A 20,214-nucleotide genomic window follows, 5' to 3' on the forward strand; every position below is an offset into this window, starting at 1 on the left:
TGGGTGGAGATATTGGATTGAGCCAATTACGAGATTACACGGAGAGAAAAAATTTCTACACGGAGAGAAATATTCAGTAAAAATTACGCGAACTCACAATTCACTCACCGATTACGGAATCGACTCAGAAAATTTAAGTGACGGTATCGTAACTTTTCACAGGAGATTCAGATAGAAATTGTGGAACGCTCCGGAAAAATTCCGTGACTGTTCCGTAAAATTTCCTACAACCACATTTCGCTCCGGAATTACGGAAAAGATACGTAATTTTTATTGAATATTTCTCTCCGTGTAATATTCAGAACAAATTGACTGACTTTGAATGAGACGCTGCTGATTTTATTTTATAAGTCATGTCATTCTAATTGATTAATCTAAAGATACAAAATCTTTTTATACAATATGTCTCCAAGTGGGTGGGAGTTAACATCGTTTTAATTTTAACAAAAAACATAAGAATAATACAAACTCAAATCTTCTGTTTTTCGTGCCCGCTTTATACCTCGCTTTATACAGTAATTTACAACGAAAACATATACAGCTTTCACCTGGTTGTTGTAAGATAGTAGCATTTCTATAAATACATTCGGAAAGTTTATTTCTTTCAATATTCATAACATTGCATTTAAGAAGAAAGTGCTCAATAGTATCGGGTTCGTATTCATTACAAATCGGGCAGGTTTCACTAGGCGAGAATTTGTAGAAGTTATTATTGACATATAGGCTAGTTACATGTTTACTGGCTAATCTCAGTTGCGCTATTGCTTTTTTCATTACTAATGGTACCTTCATACAAATAATCTCTTCTCTCAATTTCACTGACAACTTTCGATTGCAGGTAATGTGCATTATTTACAAATATATTTCACACATCTTTCAGTTTCCTTTCATACCTTTCAAGCCGAGCATCGCCGGCACCGAGCCGCTCTTTCCAATCGAAAGAGTTTCTTAGTTTTATACTCACTTCTGTGTCCATTGAGTTTATCAAATCGAATATTTAAGTCACCCAGGTATAATGATTGGAGTTATTATCTTTCTTGAACAGATTTACTTGACTTTTGAAACAGATTTTTTACTATTCATTTTTTTACTTTAATTTTATAAGAAAAATCTTTGAAATTGAATAGCAGAAACGTCATTATTTCAAGTGGAAAAATTTCTTGAAAAGAGAACAGACAAGAGTTTATCGGTTCTCAAGAGCACTGAAAGGAGATAATATTCAGAATCTATCGAAGGAGTTATGAATAACCTCAAGAGAGAATTATAAACTTGAGAGATATTTTGAAAGATCACGGAAAAAAAATATATCCGAACAAAAAGTATATGAGATAGTCCATGTCAAATCAGTCAACAGCTGACACTCACCCTCTTGAAAATTGAGCTCGATTTTTTCTACGATTGAGGGGTTGGAAAAACTATCTCTCAATTTTTTCAAATTTTTTCGACAGCTCATTTCGGAGTTATAATTTTTTCTTTTTTTTTTTTCAATAACTCCAGTTCTATTCATCCGTCCTAGATTTATTTTATTTTCAATTTTTTCTTGTTGAAATTCCACGTATTTGGTCAAAATACGCCAATAATTTTTACGATCCTTCTAAAAAAATCTTACTAGTGTCGAATTAATCCGTTTTACCGCTTCGCCACTGAACTGTATCACGTCTCCTCCAACTTCTTTCATTGACATGTGTCGGACTAATGATATTTTCCGCCCTCCTGTCGCTTTTTCCCATCATCCCATTTTACTCCACTATCCTATTTCACCCCACTCTCCCCTGATTATTGTTTTCGGTCGGTTCTATCGGCAGAATGCTTTCGAATCATTTCACTCTGGATTATCTTCTGGATAAAACGGTTTCATGTCCGGAGTTCATTCGACCCCACTGGGTCATTTTTTGCCAGTCTTCCCAATTGCGATCTTTTTCTACTTCTGCAAAGGAAGTAATGGGAAAAGGTTCGAGATAAATAACAGAGTAGCCGCAACCGTCATTATTTCGGCATTTTTCAGCGAGAGAATGAGAAAAACGTCTCTCCATTTATCTAACACTGGCAGTTATTTACAACATTTACGAGCAAATTGATTATTCTTAAATTGTTCATTCATTTTCTGAATCTTCCTCCGAAAGTGGAGTCTTTTTTTTTCCAGAATTTTTAAATTGTTTCACAATTTTTTAAATCGAGTATTACATTTGGTCTTTTCAGTTTGATTATTGAACGTTTTAATAATAGAATAATTGTAAAATATTCGACTCACCAGGGCCAACTAGAGCTTTGATGTTGAATTATAAATGCTGAAAAGAGTTCCAACAAGAAAAAAGCCAAAGTAGTTCGATATCCTTAAAGAACAACCTGAGGAAAATTCTGCATCGCAGATATTATTCTCAATCGACGAATGTTCTTTCCACCAGGGATCGGTTTGAAATGTTTCCTTCATAGCGTCACACTTATCAGTAGGATCGTAGGAATTCAAGCAATCGAATAGCTGTTTTCATGAAATTGCTATATTTCAACAGCTTCCCGACTTATTGCACTCAATTTTCAACTCCACGCATCCAAATGTGAACCTAACATGTGGAAAATTGTAACCATTCAATTTAAAGTTTTCTCAAAAGATATAAAACTAGGATAAGCAGACCAATATATGGGGTATTCTATGTGAACTCACCCAGGTAAAAACCCTCACCATCGCCAATCATATTACCGATTTTTCCTGTGGTTGTATATGGAAAAATATGACTTCTCAAATTTTTTCAGATTTTTTGAGGCATCCTATGGGCAGCCATGTTTTTTTTTGCAAGTTTTATCTTCAAATGCCTGTAACTTCCGTAAAAATCAACTGATTTGAGTTTTTTTTTTATAAAATATGCGTAAAAAAAAAAAAAATTCAAATAGAATTAAAATTTAGAGAGAAAAAATTCCGATCCGCCCAGCCGGGATTCGAACCCGGGTCTCCCAGTTACGCGCCGGGCACTCTTCCAATTAAGCTACCGGGAACCACGGAAATTCTCACTCCAAATTCAACTCAACACGCCGCCTAACCACCTTTAGGCATTAAATAAATTCAAATCTTCGAACACACTTTCCATATAAAAATATGCGAATTTTTTTCAATTCGTTCTTCCATCGATTTCCTCAAAAAACTTCAAAAAACGAGTCGTTTTCAAAGTTGGACCCTTTTTATATTTTTCAAAAAATTTCAGTGACTATATTGGACCAAAACAAAATTTTTCACCAAAGGCCAAACTGGGATCTCTATTAGAACACACCGCTCGGAAAGATTTATTGATAACGAATTTTCAAAAAATCATCAAATTGTTACAGATTTGAATATAATACAGTGATTCTTCAGGCGGTAAATTCAAATAATGCTTCTGCGCTCAAATGCGAAAAGAATTTTGAAATTTTTGAAATTTTTCATCCCGGATTCATATATTCAAATTGGAAATGACGGCCACGAAATGAGAAGCCCACTTTGGCCTTTGGTGAAAAATTTTATTTTGGTCCAATATATTCACTGAAATTTTTTGAAAAATATAAAAAGGGTCCAACTTTAAAAACGACTCGTTTTTTGAAGTTTTTTGAGGTTTTCCTGAGGAAATCGATGGAAGAACGAATTGAAAAAAATTCGCATATTTTTATATGGAAAGTGTGTTCGAAGACGCATATTTTGTAAAAAAAACTCAAATCGGTTGAGTTTTACGGAAGTTACAGGTATTTGAAGATAAAACTTGAAAAAAAACATGGCTGTCCACAGGATGCCTCAAAAAATCTGAAAAAAATTGAGAAGTCATATTTTTCCATATACAACCACAGGAAAAATCGGCAATATTATTGGCGATGGTGAGGATTTTGACCTGGGTGAGTTCACATGGAATACCCCATATAGAATAGATTAAGCGGTAACTAAAGGCCATCGTTTCCTTGAAATTTTCAAATAAATTTCCTGCCCAAAGTTATTAACATTTTTTGAACTATTTCTATCGCCTCCTAGAGATTAATGTGCTTTGATTTGTGAAAATATCGATAATTTACAGCTGGAAATTTATTCAAATTTTGGAAAATTAGTGGCATTCTGTTACCCTCATAGCGCGTCAGGGGGCGCGCTGTTAGACTTTCTCCCTCAAAAATTTTCAAGATATAGGAAGTATATCTTAAAATAGTAAATATTGAAAAGAACCATTTTTATATTCCTCAAGTAACTATCTCACTGCCTCCTGGTGCAAGAATATCTATTCCAGAATGCACCAATAAATTTCAGTAGCGAAGTGATAAAACGGTACGAATCAATTTTGACTATTGACCAGTTTTCAATGAATATCTCGAAATCTAAAGGAGATAGCAAAATGTTCGTTATAACCTTTTTTGTAGAGCCGATTGAGAGCTACAACAAATGTGATTACAAAATTTTCGCTATCTCCCTTAGATTCTGAAATATCCCTCAAAAACTCAACTGGCAGATGAGTCGACTTGAACCGTTTTACCACTTCGCTACTGATTTAGAAAAAATATTTTATTGGAACAGATCGGGAGTCGTGAGAGATTATCTCATCGCGCATCTAGGGTCAGTGGGGAGATGTGTTCCAGCTGTGGGTATGCTGGTCAGTAATAGGGGGGCTAGGGTGAGAAGATCAGAGCACAGACCTTTCCCGCTATTTAATGCGCCCTTAGAATCCCGGAAAAAATAAACTACAGAAAAAATAGACCAAGAGAAATTTTCAAGTTGGATGGGGTTTAACATGTTTTGGATGAGTGAGCTATCGACCTCGCTTATTGCGCCCTAATGTGAGAGATTCTTTCATTGCGCGCCTAAATAACGGTGGGAGGATCGCCTACTGCCGAGTTAACCCCTCAAGTATTGCGCCTATATCGCACGGTGTGTCCTCATCGGCCAGTGGCCTCCCGTGTACTTGAATTCGCTGTTCAATACGCGACAATTTTTACACTGACTATCAAAAAATTATCATCTAAAATTTAATGATAATCTTGATTTTTCACCAATAAGTTGTTCAATTACGGTATTCCTCTATACAGATTTTTCTGGAATCTTTAAGACTAATTCTTTAAGAATTAGTCTTAAAGAGACAAGGTAGGTATTCCAACCTTGATAGCGAAGAGAGCATTAAAACATCACTCAGTGACATGCCCATTATCATGCTCGCTGCCGCCTGTTTGTTTCAATTAAAAATTGTTTTAAAATAAGTTTACCCATATTGAAACTATCGAAAATGAAAAAAAATCTCTTTAAAAATCCGAGCATTAATTGTTGTATTTCCACTTGATGAAATAATTCTGTGAAACAGGAGCCCAGGGACTACGAGGTAGTCCAGGAACTCCCGGACAGGATGGCAAGCCTGGTATACCTGGTGTGGTTGCGTGGGAGGTGAAGCGGAGAAACGACAGCAAGTCAACGGAACTTCTCATAGCACCGTCCATCATGGGTAACTTTTGGGATAGTTAATGAGTTACCAAGATTTAATAATGGGCCACTTCGGCTAATAGGGCAAACACATTTCGATGTATAGAAGGGGCCACAGGTGTGACTGGAGATAGCTCTAATCCTATCATTTAAATATTCCAGGCGAGGGTTTACCGAAGCCATTGATCGCGGTGAGGGAGGGCTCCCATCTTCGATTGAAATGTGGAGCGAGTGGAAATCCACCCCCTGTTGTTCAATGGTCCAAGGAGAGAGCTGCAATACCAATGGGCCCGTGGCACGGTATTAAACCGTACATTCACTTTAATATGGAATAATAGGAGTTGTAAAGAATGGGGATTTAATCAGAATTCTTGGTTAATGGAGAAAATAGGATACTTCGTTAATTTTTTTTTTTCGATATTTATGAGTGTCTAAGGAGCGAGCAGAAGAGGGAGGAGAATCGCTTCGGCGTCTAATCAGGAGAGAAGATATCGTCTTCTCTACGCGATTTTTTACAAGTGGTTCAACGTAACAAAACGAGTTTAATTTTCTCATTTCAAGAGAAGTTTAAAAAAAAGTATTGGTGATGAGTAATTTTAGGGGAAAAGAGCAAGAGAAATTTCTCCGTGAAAGTCTGCTCAGGCCATTTGACATTTGTTTTACGGTGTTAGGAAATTGTTCCTGAAATTGCAAGCGAAAAATCGTGAAATTTTTAACGACTCATTTTCATAAAATTCCGATATACGTTACGGAAAAATCAGTTAATTTCTGGAAGTTTCGATGAAAGTGCAAATAGGGAAATTGCATGATTTTTTTTTAATTCTTTAATTTGAAATTTTGGCCTTGAATGATTAGTTTTTCATTTATAAATATCAGAAATATTGCTGGCTCATTAACCTTTGCACCGCGCCCCTCCGAAAACTCACGTTTATTGTACCCCACGGTCTGGATCGCATTTTCCGTTTGTTTGAGAGATAGAATCAATACTTTTTGTAACTGCAGATTCATATTCTTATACAAAAGTACTTTTTCTAATTGAGAATACGGAAACTCTTAATTTCCCATGAAATACTCTATCCAAATCTAAAATCTTGATTCAAGAATCAACACAAGAATTCTCAAATCAAATATAGCGTCCTGACCTCACGAACATTTTGTTTCGTACACGCCTTTTCCAAAATTCTCTCACCTGAGATAAAAATCAGAGAATATCTAAAGCCCGCCTTCAACGCAAAATAAATCATAGAAAAAAAAATTGAAATCGTGAAAAGTTCCTAGAAAATATTTGGCGTTTCTCCAGAGGTGGAGAGAAAGTTAGAAATGGTTTCGAATATATCCAAATGTTCCCGAGTTTTCCCACTAGTTGAAACAGACCAACTCTAGGTAGATACACCGAATCCCCCTAAGTACATAATAATTACCTAAAAGCACATATTTTTCATGTTTAAAAATTAAACATCCTGACATGAAAACTTCATCAGGAGTTGAAACATTGAAACAGAGTAACTCTGAGAGCGAATTCATGAATGTGACGTTCAACGGAGCGCGTTGAGGTGGTTAATTGGGTGGGGGAGAGTGGGTTGAAGGGTGGCAGAGAGAGTGGACGATGCCTCTGATCCTTGTTATGCTTAATAGGGCGCACTCAACATGCGAGATACCCGTTGAATCCCTAGTGCTAATTACCAACTCTTGAAACGTATTTACATTCTGAAATAAAAAGCACTGATACGATTTTTTGTTTACTCTACTTCGTCCTAATGATTTTTCCAATTTCCCAGTTTCATCGGTGATTGGAGATACGTGGAACATCACGAAGATCAATAGAGAACACATGGGGGAGTATACATGCATTGCTAACAATGGTATCCCTCCAGAGTCTCGTCATACATTCCGACTCGAGGTTCAGTGTGAGTTTTCATTTTGAAATCAAAATATTTGCCTTGATTGAGGATGTCCTGGGATCTCACTGCACGAATGTTCCGCATGTTTGATAGATCTTTTTTTTTACCGCCAGTATGGAAAAAGTGAAGAAAAAATGTCTAGCATATTGGTCCTCTGCGAGGGGAAAACTATTCTTCGCCAATCTGTTGAAGGATATCCAAGTGCCTTTTCCATGCACTGAGAGAAAAACGAACAAGTTCTCAAACAAGTCTTCATGGACGAAAACATTTAATAGAAAAACCCAGCGAATTCGCTAGACAATTCTAGTGAATTTATATTGAACTTTTTATTTGGTTTCGGCCGATTCTATTGAAATATTCAATAGAAAATATTAGTAAAAACAAGCTTTATTTACACGCTTTATGAGTAAAAACAAGCTTTATTTTCAACCTTATGATTTCAAATTGAGACTTAAAAGTCTCAAATTGAAATTTTCAAATAGTTCAGATTAGATTTTCAAGTCTCAAGTTGAGACTTTCCGAAGTCTTAATCAAAACTTTGAAAGTCTCAATTTAAAACCATCCTGGCTCTCAACGTGAGACTTTTAGGAGGTTTAAATTGAGACCTCAAAGTCCAATGGAGACTTTCGATAATCTCAACTTAAGAATTTCAGGCTTCAAGTCAAGACTTCTGAAAGTCTTATTTAAGACCCTAAATCTTAAAATAAGGTATTCAATGAATTTCAATTCGACCGTCATTTGATTATTAATCGATTATTATTATTCGAGGCCATATTCGATCATATGTAAACACGGTATGAAGGAGGGATGCTATATGCTGATGATGAGTGAAACCAATAAGTCCAGTGGTATGGTGTAGACCCCCTATCTACCTAGGTGATGTAATAGGTGTTGTAGTATGCAAATAAATTCAAATCTTTACAAGGTTCGGTTAGCTTCATTAGTTGTTTCATATAGAAACATTAAAAGTTAACGGATAGCATATAGCATCTCTCCGTCATAAAGTCTTCATATATGACCAAATATAGCCCGGAATAATAATAACCGCTTGAAACAAGGTATTATTTTTTGGGTGTATACTAGAATTGTAGCGAAAATGAAAAAAATAAATAAAGAACAAGAAACTTTTCTTCTTGATAAACTAAACCATATTCTGGACCTCTGTCGCAAGCGCATTCCGAATATCAAAACCCGATATAAATACCTACAGCAAACCCTTTTTCGAAAACCTCAGAGCTATTCGTATATTGAGAGAAAAACGAACAAGTTCTCAAACAAACTAACTCTTCTTTGGGCCAACAAAATCGTTAGTTTGAAAGTCCCAAACATGAATAATTGCTCTGCTTTTGACAACAATGAAATGTCTGGCTGAAGGGGCGGATCATTCATACAAGACGGTGCCCTTTCAGGATACAAATATCTTTTATAGAGGGAAGTTTATCAAAAAATATCTTACACCTAAATAACAAGATTGCCGTCATACCATTATGATTATTTCATTCAAGAATTCATTTTTCGTCTGTGATTATTGAGTAGCTGAAACGACAAACTACTATCTCTCGTTTCATATAAAGCGAGCATTTGCCGGGAGCAAATACGTATGGAAGCATCGAATAACGAAGAAGCAGTGCTAGAAATTACATTTTTTGCTTGGACAGAGGAATAAATTTTTTTTGAAAAGACTAAATCTATTTTTGCCGTGGGGCTATTCACAGGCGCATTGGGTGACACCGTGATTACAAAATGTAATCGATTACCCAGGATTACGGGATGATTACACTGATTACCATTGCCTACGTGATAACCGTGATTACCAAGAGCACAGAATGTGATTACATCGTCGCATTACAATCAAAGGGGCGTAAGTGCCAAAAAACCCATTTTAAAAGTGAAAGGGGCGTATGTTCCGAATTCCTGTTTTTTCGGTTTTTCATGGAATTTCTGACCAAAAATCGGAAAAAAAATCTAGGAAAAAGGCGTAATTGCTATATTTCAACGGGAAAGGGGCGTATCTCCACACTTACGCCTATTTCATTTCATTCAAAAAATGACACTTACGCTCTTTTTACATGATGTGTGGTGCACTTCGAATGACACATTTCATGTTGAAATAAAACGAAAAGGGCGTAAGTCCCACATACGCCTCTCTCTCATTATATCTTAGGTCTACTCGCGATAATGAGTTTTATATTGTTATATCAACATAAAACGCTTTAACTATTTTCTTCTTCCTTTATGGTTTCATTTTCTTCCGAAGTGTTCAAAGCAGTCACGACTCGAAATTTCATACAGATAATTTCCTGAAATTCGCAGTCATAATTTAAAAAAATGAAATAAATTAATGAATGAAATCGAATAAATTTAGAAGAAAATTTTAGAAAATTTTAGTTTAGTTACTGATATTTCTCATGAAATTGTTTCATTCAAGCAAAAAATCAAAGGGAAATAATTTGAACATTCATGATGAGAGGGAGGGAGGGGAGGTTAATGTAGAATCAAATATTATTTATTATTAGGGCTGTAGTGCATGTGATTCCGTTTATACTTGATGAATCAATAGGAACGAACAGTAACAAATGAAGGGACATATATATTGGAGTTACGCCCCTCTGTGATTATTGCTTCAAAAACAAAGGGACGCATGTGCCTGAGTTACGCCCCTTTGGAATTATTCATTCTCAATATGAGTNTTTCAACGGGAAAGGGGCGTATCTCCACACTTACGCCTATTTCATTTCATTCAAAAAATGACACTTACGCTCTTTTTACATGATGTGTGGTGCACTTCGAATGACACATTTCATGTTGAAATAAAACGAAAAGGGCGTAAGTCCCACATACGCCTCTCTCTCATTATATCTTAGGTCTACTCGCGATAATGAGTTTTATATTGTTATATCAACATAAAACGCTTTAACTATTTTCTTCTTCCTTTATGGTCTCATTTTCTTCCGAAGTGTTCAAAGCAGTCACGACTCGAAATTTCATACAGATAATTTCCTGAAATTCGCAGTCATAATTTAAAAAAATGAAATAAATTAATGAATGAAATCGAATAAATTTAGAAGAAAATTTTAGAAAATTTTAGTTTAGTTACTGATATTTCTCATGAAATTGTTTCATTCAAGCAAAAAATCAAAGGGAAATAATTTGAACATTCATGATGAGAGGGAGGGAGGGGAGGTTAATGTAGAATCAAATATTATTTATTATTAGGGCTGTAGTGCATGTGATTCCGTTTATACTTGATGAATCAATAGGAACGAACAGTAACAAATGAAGGGACATATATATTGGAGTTACGCCCCTCTGTGATTATTGCTTCAAAAACAAAGGGACGTATGTGCCTGAGTTACGCCCCTTTGGAATTATTCATTCTCAATATGAGCTAGAAAAGAAACAAAAAGTATAAAAAGAAAGAGGCGTATGTGCTGGAGATACGCCCCTTCAGTACTTGCTAGTCGGACTTACGTCCATTTGCCACTTCAGAAATTTGTCCACAAAAAACCTTTCATAAGTTGAGAAAACTCCATTTCGAAGGAAAAAAAACATACGCCCCTTTGGTATTAAGAGAAAAAAAATTTCAGAGAAATGGCACTTACGCCCCTTTGATTTTAATGCGACGACATGATTACAAATGATTTCGTCGATTAAATTCTGTGATTACCAAACATCTGTAATCATTGAAATCACAAAAAATGACTTCTTATTAAATATGAAATGATGAAATAATTAATTATTAGAACCTGCAAAGAAATGAGGAAGGAGGAGCGGGGATTAGAACAGAGGTATGCAGTCTCCATCACTCCATCTAAAAATTTGGGCATTTATAAGTGCTATTAGCAAAATAAATTTACTGAATATCTACCATTGATAGAGAATAAAACTTACCAGCAGATAATTCAGAGATAGTTCTGTCGTTGGTTCTCCAGAATAAGAAGAAATTTTAACTCTGTTGAATCAATTTTCTACGGACAAATGCTCTGGGCAAAACGCATTGACTATGCAAGGTTCTGAACCATAAATATCTGGGATTCCAAGAAAAATTATTTCAGGGACCTCTGGGACTTACCGTTGGTAGAAATGACGCGCTCGAAAATTCAAAAAAAGATTACACTGATTACAAATGATTACAGTGATTACAAATAATTACCACTTGATTACCAAAACTTGATTACAAATATGGTAATCATGTGATTACAATGATTACATTGATTTCACTGGGATTACATTTGATTACACCAGCGAGTGACACCATGATTACGCCTGTGAATAGCCCCTCGATTTTTCCCATAAAAATTTTCAATCTCAGCGTACGCTTGCCATGTTTGGCACAAAAAATCCTTGACACAAGTAAGACTTGTTTGAGAACTTTGCTGTTTTTCTCTCAGTGTACAGAAGCATACGGTAACGACGCTTGGGGAGGTATAAATCACTCCCAATTCACGGAGAGAAATGTTCAGTAAAAATTACGGAACTCTCAATTCACTCACCGATTACGGGATCGACTCAGAAAATTTCAGTGACGGTATCGTAATTTTTCACAGGAGATTCAGATAAAAATTACGGAACGCTCCGGAAAAATTCCGTGACAGTTCCGTAAAATTTCGTACAACCACATTTCGCTCCGAAATTACGGAAAAGATACGTAATTTTTATTGAGTATTTCTCTCCGTGAGTAACACTATTTCATAAAAACAGTTGGAATAATAACTCTCTTCTTTCTTCGTCATTACCACGTCCCTCAAATTGTCTCACAATCATCTCATATATGACTACGTAAAACATCTTATTTTTTCCTATTCAACCCTATTATGCGATTAACCCGAGTGGAAATTGCTTCAGGCTCACCTGAAGCGGTTCGATCCCCCGCATCGGTAAAAAAAATAATAAGCTTTTTCAGAGGTAATAACAGTAGAGATTCATTAAGAGAGGCTGCCTACGGTGAAAATAGAATTATCTTTTGTTTTGGATTAATTATCGATGATAATTGTTATTGATACTGACAGACAGGTCATCCGGTTTTCATACAGTTAACTTGATCAAGTTCGGATCCATTCGTCCTGATCAAATCCGGATTGGTCAGAGGCGTAACATGTCTGATCAAGACCAGATCCGTCAACTTCATCAATACCTGATCAGTGGTCAGGTCTAACCTGATCCAAACTTGATCAAGACCTGACCGGAATTTCCACTCGGGAACCCGTCAGTAGGCGCGCTATGAGCATTGCCCTCAAGCAACGCTAGTCAACCTATAGGACATCTCTGCAGTGTGAGTGAGATACTAAAACGAGCGCGCCCACTGACGGGTTAACTATCCAAATATTAACTCATTTATTCATTTTTTTCTCTTTCTTTTTTTTCCACTCATATTCTATACTTTACAATCAATATTTTTTGCATCTTACATGTAAAGATCAGGCTGAAGGTCTTCGGGCCATGGTCAGTCACAAATTTCTTGTGACGAATTCCGTTGAAGATAAAAAAAAAAATCAGTAGCTAAATGGTAAAGCGGTTTAAGTCGACTTATCTCCCAGTTGAGTTTTTGAGTAATATTTCCGAATCTATAGGAGATAGCGAAATTTTTATAATTACATTTGTTGTTTGCTCTCAATCGGATTTACAAAAAAGGTTGTAACAAAAATTTTGCTATCTCCCTTAGATTTCGAGATATTTATTGAAAACTGGGCAATGGTCGAGATTGACTTATACCGTCTTACCACTTCGCTACTGAAATTATCGATAATTTTCTTCTTCAAATGTATCATTCTAGTTCCCCCGGCTATCAGGATATGTCATGAAATAATTCGTGTCCTCCCCACATCCCAAGCTAACGGCAATACAATGGCAATTTTGGAGTGCGATGTGGAGGCGTTCCCGGAGCCGTTGACCTGGTGGGAGAAGGATGGCGGCAAAATCCTCGATCCGTCGAGCAAGTATCGAATGGAAATTTACGACAAGCATGACATGTACAAGGTAATATCTCACTCCATCGATCCATTGATTTATCAACATTGAAGCAATCAATATGCCGCCTGTCCGCAGTTTAAGATGCGGCTGAACATAACGAAAATCGGTGAATCGGACTACGGAGCGTATTATTGTGGGGCTAAGAATATTATCGACGTGACGATGGGGAAATTGATGGTGCAGCGTAAGTAGCGCCGGTGGCCCATGCGCTAGATGAGCCTGAGACGATAAGGTTGCTGTTGGAAGATTTTTTTTTAACACTTGTGCGTAAAGTGAAATTTTACGCGCGCACCGCGTGGACAAAATTCCTCTTTCCACACGTTTTGATGAAAAGTAGGGGTCGGTACTCGCGGGAAAAGTGTTTTTAGACTCGTGGGATTATAACACGAGCCGAAGGCGAGCACTTTCCCGCAATCGTATCGAAATATACTATTTCAACGCTTGTGCGTAAAGTGAAATTTTATCACTTTCTATCACAACTATCACCACAACTATCACTTTGACTAACGAAAAACAAAGAAAAGAAATACAAATGAAAATCAAAATTGAACAACTTCCGAGACCGCGAAACAGCCTTACAGGCCTCAGCGGCCGTCGGATAAACTCTGAACTTTATCAACTCCATTGCAATTTAAAATTTAAACGTCTTAACAGTTAATATTATCCGATTTATCAGAGCACAGGTTGGAGAGTCCTAAAGTCCTCCAAAATGTGATGAAAAAATCAATGGAAACTGTAATTGGAGTTTCATTATATCATGAAAAGTAATAAAGATTAGGAAAATTCAGCTAAATATATTGAATTGATTCAATGCAATCAATTTCATGTGCAACAGAAAATTATATTGGATTTCTATCATTCGCTAGTAGATTTTCTATGTAATTTTTTCGTGCGTGCGATTTGATCTAAAATTGAATTCAAATCTTATTGAAAATTCGGATGCAGCTATCACTCAAATTTCCTAAAATTGCGAACAGTATAGAGGGTTAAATTATCGTACCGCATGGGCCACTTTAGCTCTAAAAAGTTACAGCGAAATAATGTAAAAGAAAAAATAACTCGGAGGGTTGATGGACGATTTCAGAGGGCACAAGGAGAATCGGAATGGGCTATACAGACGGTAGAGAACGTCATGAGGTTCTGTATGGTGCATCACCCCCTGAAAAAATCGATTTAGTCGATCTTTGCCCACCTCAGCAAAAATGTGAATCTTGTCCAAGTGTAAAGTGCGGATATTCCGGGTCTGGTGGGTGCTTCGACATAACACGTCTCGTCAGCAATATAACTTACACAGGATTGCCCCCCAGGGCAGGAGGTCTGCTATAAAATCATTCATTTTACTTCTCCGTTAGGATTCATCCACTTTATTGTGCGTCAAAATAACCTGATGGGATTTTTTTATTGTCTTATCGAATGCAGAGGGAGTGCTGGATCTCATTGGGAAACCGGTCTACAAAGGGACTATGGAAGACGTTCATGGGTATTGGATGTATGATACTTTGGCGAAAACAGAGAATAACACCGAAAATATCAAGCTCTGGGTTACCAGGAGCAATAGTACGCTTTATCTCTACGAGTATAACCGCATGGAAGATGTCAAGAACTCGAGACCTAAGTTGCACAAACTTCCGTATCGATTCAAGGTGAGTTTATTTGTAAATGGTTTCAGTGATTGTGAATTTGATGCTCGTGAATTTTTTAAGATACACTGTTGGGGAATTACTCCCTTAAAATTTCAAGTAAAAAATGGTTGGAAGTGGTGGTGGGCTATATTCCGGTCAACAGCAGTCGAAATGATCACAAGAATTTCCTTAACAAATTTCACGACATTCACGGAAGAAATATACCTGAATTGAGTATAAAATATACTTGAATCAAGTATATTATTCTTGATTCGAGTATAAAATATACTTGATTAAAGTACATCTTATACTTGATTGAAGGATGGCACGCGCGAAGAAATTTAATCCTAGACTGGTCACCATGCGAGGGAATTGCCGCAACACGTCGTTTCACGTTAGTCACCTTGCCGTCGACTGGTTGACCGGAAAAATTTGAAAAAAATTGACTTCATCAATTGAAGTAACTGGAAAATTCTAGTATTTTTTTTTCAATATTGTATCCTTAATTCTGGGAGAAAAAAAATTATTTCCAACAGGTGAACAATTTTTTCCCGTGTTCAATGAAATTGCCTGTTGCGCGACGTTGCTAGGAACTCGCTAAACGCGCCCGGGAAGTATAGAGTGGATTCGGCAACGCTGGAGCCTAAATAACACGGCGGCACTCTCCCGCGAAGGTGACGAAAGTCGCATTTTCCCGTCAGGTGACCAGACTAGGGTTAATAGAAAAACCTATCGATTTAGAAAATTTTATTGAATTTCTATTAAACTTTCTATGAGTTTTTGGCTGATTCTATTGACATGTTCAATAGAAAACATTCAATAGAAAAAGTTACCAGAATTCGATTGTTCTATATAACTTATTCTTTTCATATATTTTCTATAGAATTTGCTCGACTCAAATGTTCCAAGTTTTTCTCATTCTATTTTTCTTTTCTTCTCATCAAGAAAATCAAACGAAAAAATTTAGAAAATTTGAGCCGAGAAAATTCTATAGAAAATATCTCAATAGAATAAGTTATGTAGAAAAATTGAATTCTATTGACTTTTTCTACTGAATATTTTTTATAGAACATTTTGATAGAATCGGCCAAAAACTAATAGAAATTCAATAGAATTTTCTAACGAATTCGAGAGGTTTTTCTATGAAATTTTTTCGTTTGTGGGGTATTTCAATTCGAAGATGATTCTTTTATAAGGGTCAAAAAGTGGGGGACAAAAAATTAGGGTCAGAATATAAAAGTAAAAAAGTGAGCGTCAGGCAATGAGGGTCTAAGTATAAGTCATATAAGTAAATGTCTAGTAAAATTCAAATGTCGGAAATTCTCTGAATTTTTTTTACCGCCATATACTATGCTTGGTCACCGTTTTTAACCCATATACGGCCCTCATTCCTTCACCTTTAAATTCAGGCCCTCAATTTTTCACTCTAATATTCCGATCCTCATTTTTGAACTTTCATTTTTTGACCCTTATATTCTCACACTTAGTGTCGAACCCTTATATTACACTTGAGAGCGCTTTCCAAGATTGAATAAGAAATTTCATTAACACTGATTCTAAATTGAATTTCAAATGACAATATTAAAAATTCAACGTCAGTTATTACATCAACTTTAAAAAATTGAAAGTTTTAAAAATATTTTCAAAGAGGAGAAATCTAGAAAATTATTATTGAAAATATCATAGAAACAAAAATTTGATAGTAGCTTTAGTGCTATTCGTAGAATACTTGGTATCGAATCCAATATTGTAGCAATAAAATACGTCGATTCTATATGAAGCCAATCTTAGGGAAAAAAGCGATAACAGGGTGCGCGGATGGTACGCTATGAGCTCCAGGATTTTCCAGCTGTTATTATTAAAATTCAGACGGCTATCGATTCATCGTCTGGTTTAATACAGTATATACTGGCAAAAATGTATAATAAAAATTGTCTCGAAGATATGAGTGAAAATTAAACCGTTGGAAATTGCCGGTATCTTTTTATTTTTATTTTTTGCATGTTATCGTTCCACTACAATTTCGAGGAAATTTGTAATTGAAAAGTCACTATTTGATGAAAAAGTTTTTTTTTATTTTATTGATGAAGAAGTTCATGGGAACTGTAATTTTTTGTTCAATTATCCGCCAAAAATTAACAGAAATTATGAAAATTCGGATAAATATATTCTTGAATTTCTAATTAATTGAAAATTCTTCATAATTTGGTACCAAATATTATTATTTTGATTAAAACTGCAGGTAAGTTGAGGAATTATCATCTTTTTGTAATTCGAAATTTCATGATTTTCTCCTTCCTCAATTGGATTTCAAATCACTCTTTTATAATATACTACTAAACTCGCCATAAAATTTCAATTTTTTTCCAACAGTGTAGACCGAACAAAATGTAATCGTACGACAAAATGAAAATGTAAAAAATGTCCTGACCTTCACTTTTCCTCGTCCGAGGATTGGTATTGGCCTTTCCCCAAACACGTAAAAATGAAGATCACTACGGAAAAATATCGTTCACGTCTAGTACCATGGGGTTTTTCTACTCGCGTGGTTGGTCAGTCCTCGTCTGCGGCTCGGATGCCAATAAAACGCATCCACGCATGCCACGCGAATAAAAAATCCCATGGCACTCGCTCTGAAATATACTATTATCGGAGCAGTTTAGAGGGCGTAAAGTCTTCGTTTTTTGCATGATGTGAATAAATACTATTGTCCTTAATAGTATATTTCGATACGAGTGCAGAAGTGTTTTTTGGCGCGTGGAATTATATCACTCGCCTCCGGCCCGTGCTATAAACCTCCCACGAGCCAAAGAACACTTTTTCGTCATATCTGCACGAAAAGTTCGATTTTCCTTCCCAAATGACGGGAGGAAAGTGACTTATTTCATTCCTCGGCTTTCTGTTGTTTTTCGGCGATCCTCGGAATGACATAACCCACGTTTTCCACCCTAGGGCAGGAAGTACTCACTTTCCTCCCGCTCGTCAAAGAGCAAAATACGAACTTTCCTTTGCAGGCATTTAAAAAAATCGCATGTGCACCTCGGACGAAAAGTCAGGACTTTCCGCCCTTGATACTATTCCCATCAGTATCGAACGATATTTTTCGTCACATAAAATAGTATATTGTGTTACAAGTGTGTAAAGAACCACTTTTTCGCACGCACGAGCAACACATTATTTTTGTAATACTTGCCAAATTCACTGTTCGGAATGGTAGTGGGGATAAAGTGGTTGTTTTTGTGCATCGCATGCGTAAAGTTCAAGCTTCGCTTTACGCACTCGAAATTCACTTTACAAGCACTTTATATATAAATATAAAATAAAAAAACAAGCACTTTACACACACTAAACAATTTCAAAAAGTGAACTTTTCAGGCAGGTATCACAAAAAGTTACTTTTTCGCACAGCGTGATGAAAATACTACCCTTACACCTGCGTACGAAAAAGTGAAACTTCTCGCACTAGTACCACAATATAGATTCACCACTTTGGTTCTCAATCACTATTTTTCCTCAGGGTAATGGCGTCGTTTACAACGGCTCATTTTTCTACAATCCGGAGGTTCGTCCCTCAATCTACAAATTCGATCTGACAAATTCCAACAATTACCCTCACACCGTGAGAGAGCTCCTACTCCCCGGTTTATCAGTGTGGAGTGATAATTATCTCTATTCCCCTGATCACGAAAGCAGCTTCGTTGATTTCAACGTTGACGAGAACGGTAAGAATTAATCTCAAAGTAATAACCAAATGATACTGAATAATCCTCATTCGTCGGATGCGCAGGTTTGTGGGTGGTATACGGTTTACCACTGAATTATACTGCAGTAATGAAGGTCGATGCTGTACACATGAAAGCGCAGTATGCTTGGAATATAAGCCTGGATCACCACAGATTCGGTGAAATGTTCATTGCGTGCGGGGTACTCTATCCCGTTCACAATGTCACAAACTCAGCTATGAAAATCAGGTAGATTACGTGCCAGATGAAATTCACACTCAAGTTGTATTCTTCGTGAAACTGCATTTGCAATTGCAGTGCCATTGTTCTATTATGCTCTGGTCTGGGGTATTATGCTCTCCTGGTTATTCATCTTTTTGATGTCCTTACAGCTTAGCCCTGGATTTGTACAGAAATGCAATTCTCAACGTTGATTTATCACTGTCTAATCCATATCGCAAGACCACGATGATACGGTACAATCATAAGATGAAGGTTTGTAATTTCAGGAGTGTTTAGTCGTTAGGGAATGGTGAAACGAAATAAGATATTGCACTTGGACTTTGGTTTTTGAAGGAAAGTGTCGATGTTTTTTACGGACATTTTTCATGACGAGAGACGAAAGATACACTGAGAAAAAAAATTTCTAAGAAATAGAAATTCTATGATTGATCCAAATCGTTCATGATTGAATAGTCGCAAAAGAAAATGCTATTGTAAGACACAAATATCCATTTAATTTTAATGTTTTCGATTGAAAAAGAATGAGATCTTCGTCATTACCGAAATTAATTGGTGAAGACTGTTGGAAAAAGTCGGTAAATTCAATTTCATGATTTAAAAAAACATCCGCCCCTTTGGCTTTGAAGAACAGAACTTGAAATGCTGACACTTACGCCGCTTTGGCTATACAGCGACGATATAAACTCTCGTCACTGAGACCGGGAATTTATATAGCGTTCCAGCCACATCTTGTGACGTCACAGGATTTTGTTGGATAGGATTTTGGAGTAGGAGAGGAATCAGGATAGTTCTCGATACTAACTCGCAATGAAAATTTACTGAAAAAATTGAACCTTTTTTGTAGAGCGTAAGGGGACTAAAAAGGGTATCCGGTCTAAATGTTACAGTAAAAAATATTAAGCTATAATATTACGGTAAATAATATTACGATGTAAATTGTTACGGGGTCTAATTATTATTGGTCGTTTTTATTATTGGAAGTAATATTACAACGTTTTTTTACTGCTTTTTGATCATTCAATGAATATAATTTCCATTGGCAAATTATTGAATTTTGATAGTTGTGTTGAATCAAATTGTATCATTATTCATCAAATTGTATCATTATTTTTCTAATTATTACCACCATTGTTATTCATTATTATTTTCCGTTATTTATATCATTTTTTATCACCTGTGTCGAGCATTCTGATATAACTAACTTTTGTTGAAGAATCTTCGGTGTTGTGTGTGAATGTTTGAGGGAATATTACGGTTCAATAATTTTTTGTCTCGTAATAATTTTCTGCGCAATATTTTGTCTTGTAATATTTTTGCGTAATATTTTTTACCGTAATATAATG

At 36.0% G+C, this 20,214-nt stretch overlaps 1 protein-coding gene across 1 annotated transcript in view; it reads left to right on the plus strand.

The window, feature by feature from the left end:
• The window catches only part of LOC107038799, a 97,383-nt gene that overhangs the window by 75,206 nt on the left and 1,963 nt on the right, over positions 1–20,214 (plus strand). Inside the window, exons 6-15 of the mRNA XM_015258082.2 lie at positions 5,298–5,435; positions 5,576–5,713; positions 7,192–7,320; positions 13,088–13,290; positions 13,360–13,468; positions 14,369–14,599; positions 14,704–14,927; positions 18,424–18,628; positions 18,694–18,877; positions 19,021–19,123. Of these exons, the coding sequence (XP_015113568.1) occupies positions 5,298–5,435; positions 5,576–5,713; positions 7,192–7,320; positions 13,088–13,290; positions 13,360–13,468; positions 14,369–14,599; positions 14,704–14,927; positions 18,424–18,628; positions 18,694–18,877; positions 19,021–19,123 (1,664 nt within the window). The remainder of the gene's footprint in view (positions 1–5,297; positions 5,436–5,575; positions 5,714–7,191; positions 7,321–13,087; positions 13,291–13,359; positions 13,469–14,368; positions 14,600–14,703; positions 14,928–18,423; positions 18,629–18,693; positions 18,878–19,020; positions 19,124–20,214) is intronic.

The sequence above is a fragment of the Diachasma alloeum genome, unplaced genomic scaffold, assembly GCF_001412515.2.
Source record: "Diachasma alloeum isolate Michigan unplaced genomic scaffold, Dall2.0 Dall_scaffold_00288, whole genome shotgun sequence".
NCBI lineage: Eukaryota > Metazoa > Arthropoda > Insecta > Hymenoptera > Braconidae > Diachasma > Diachasma alloeum.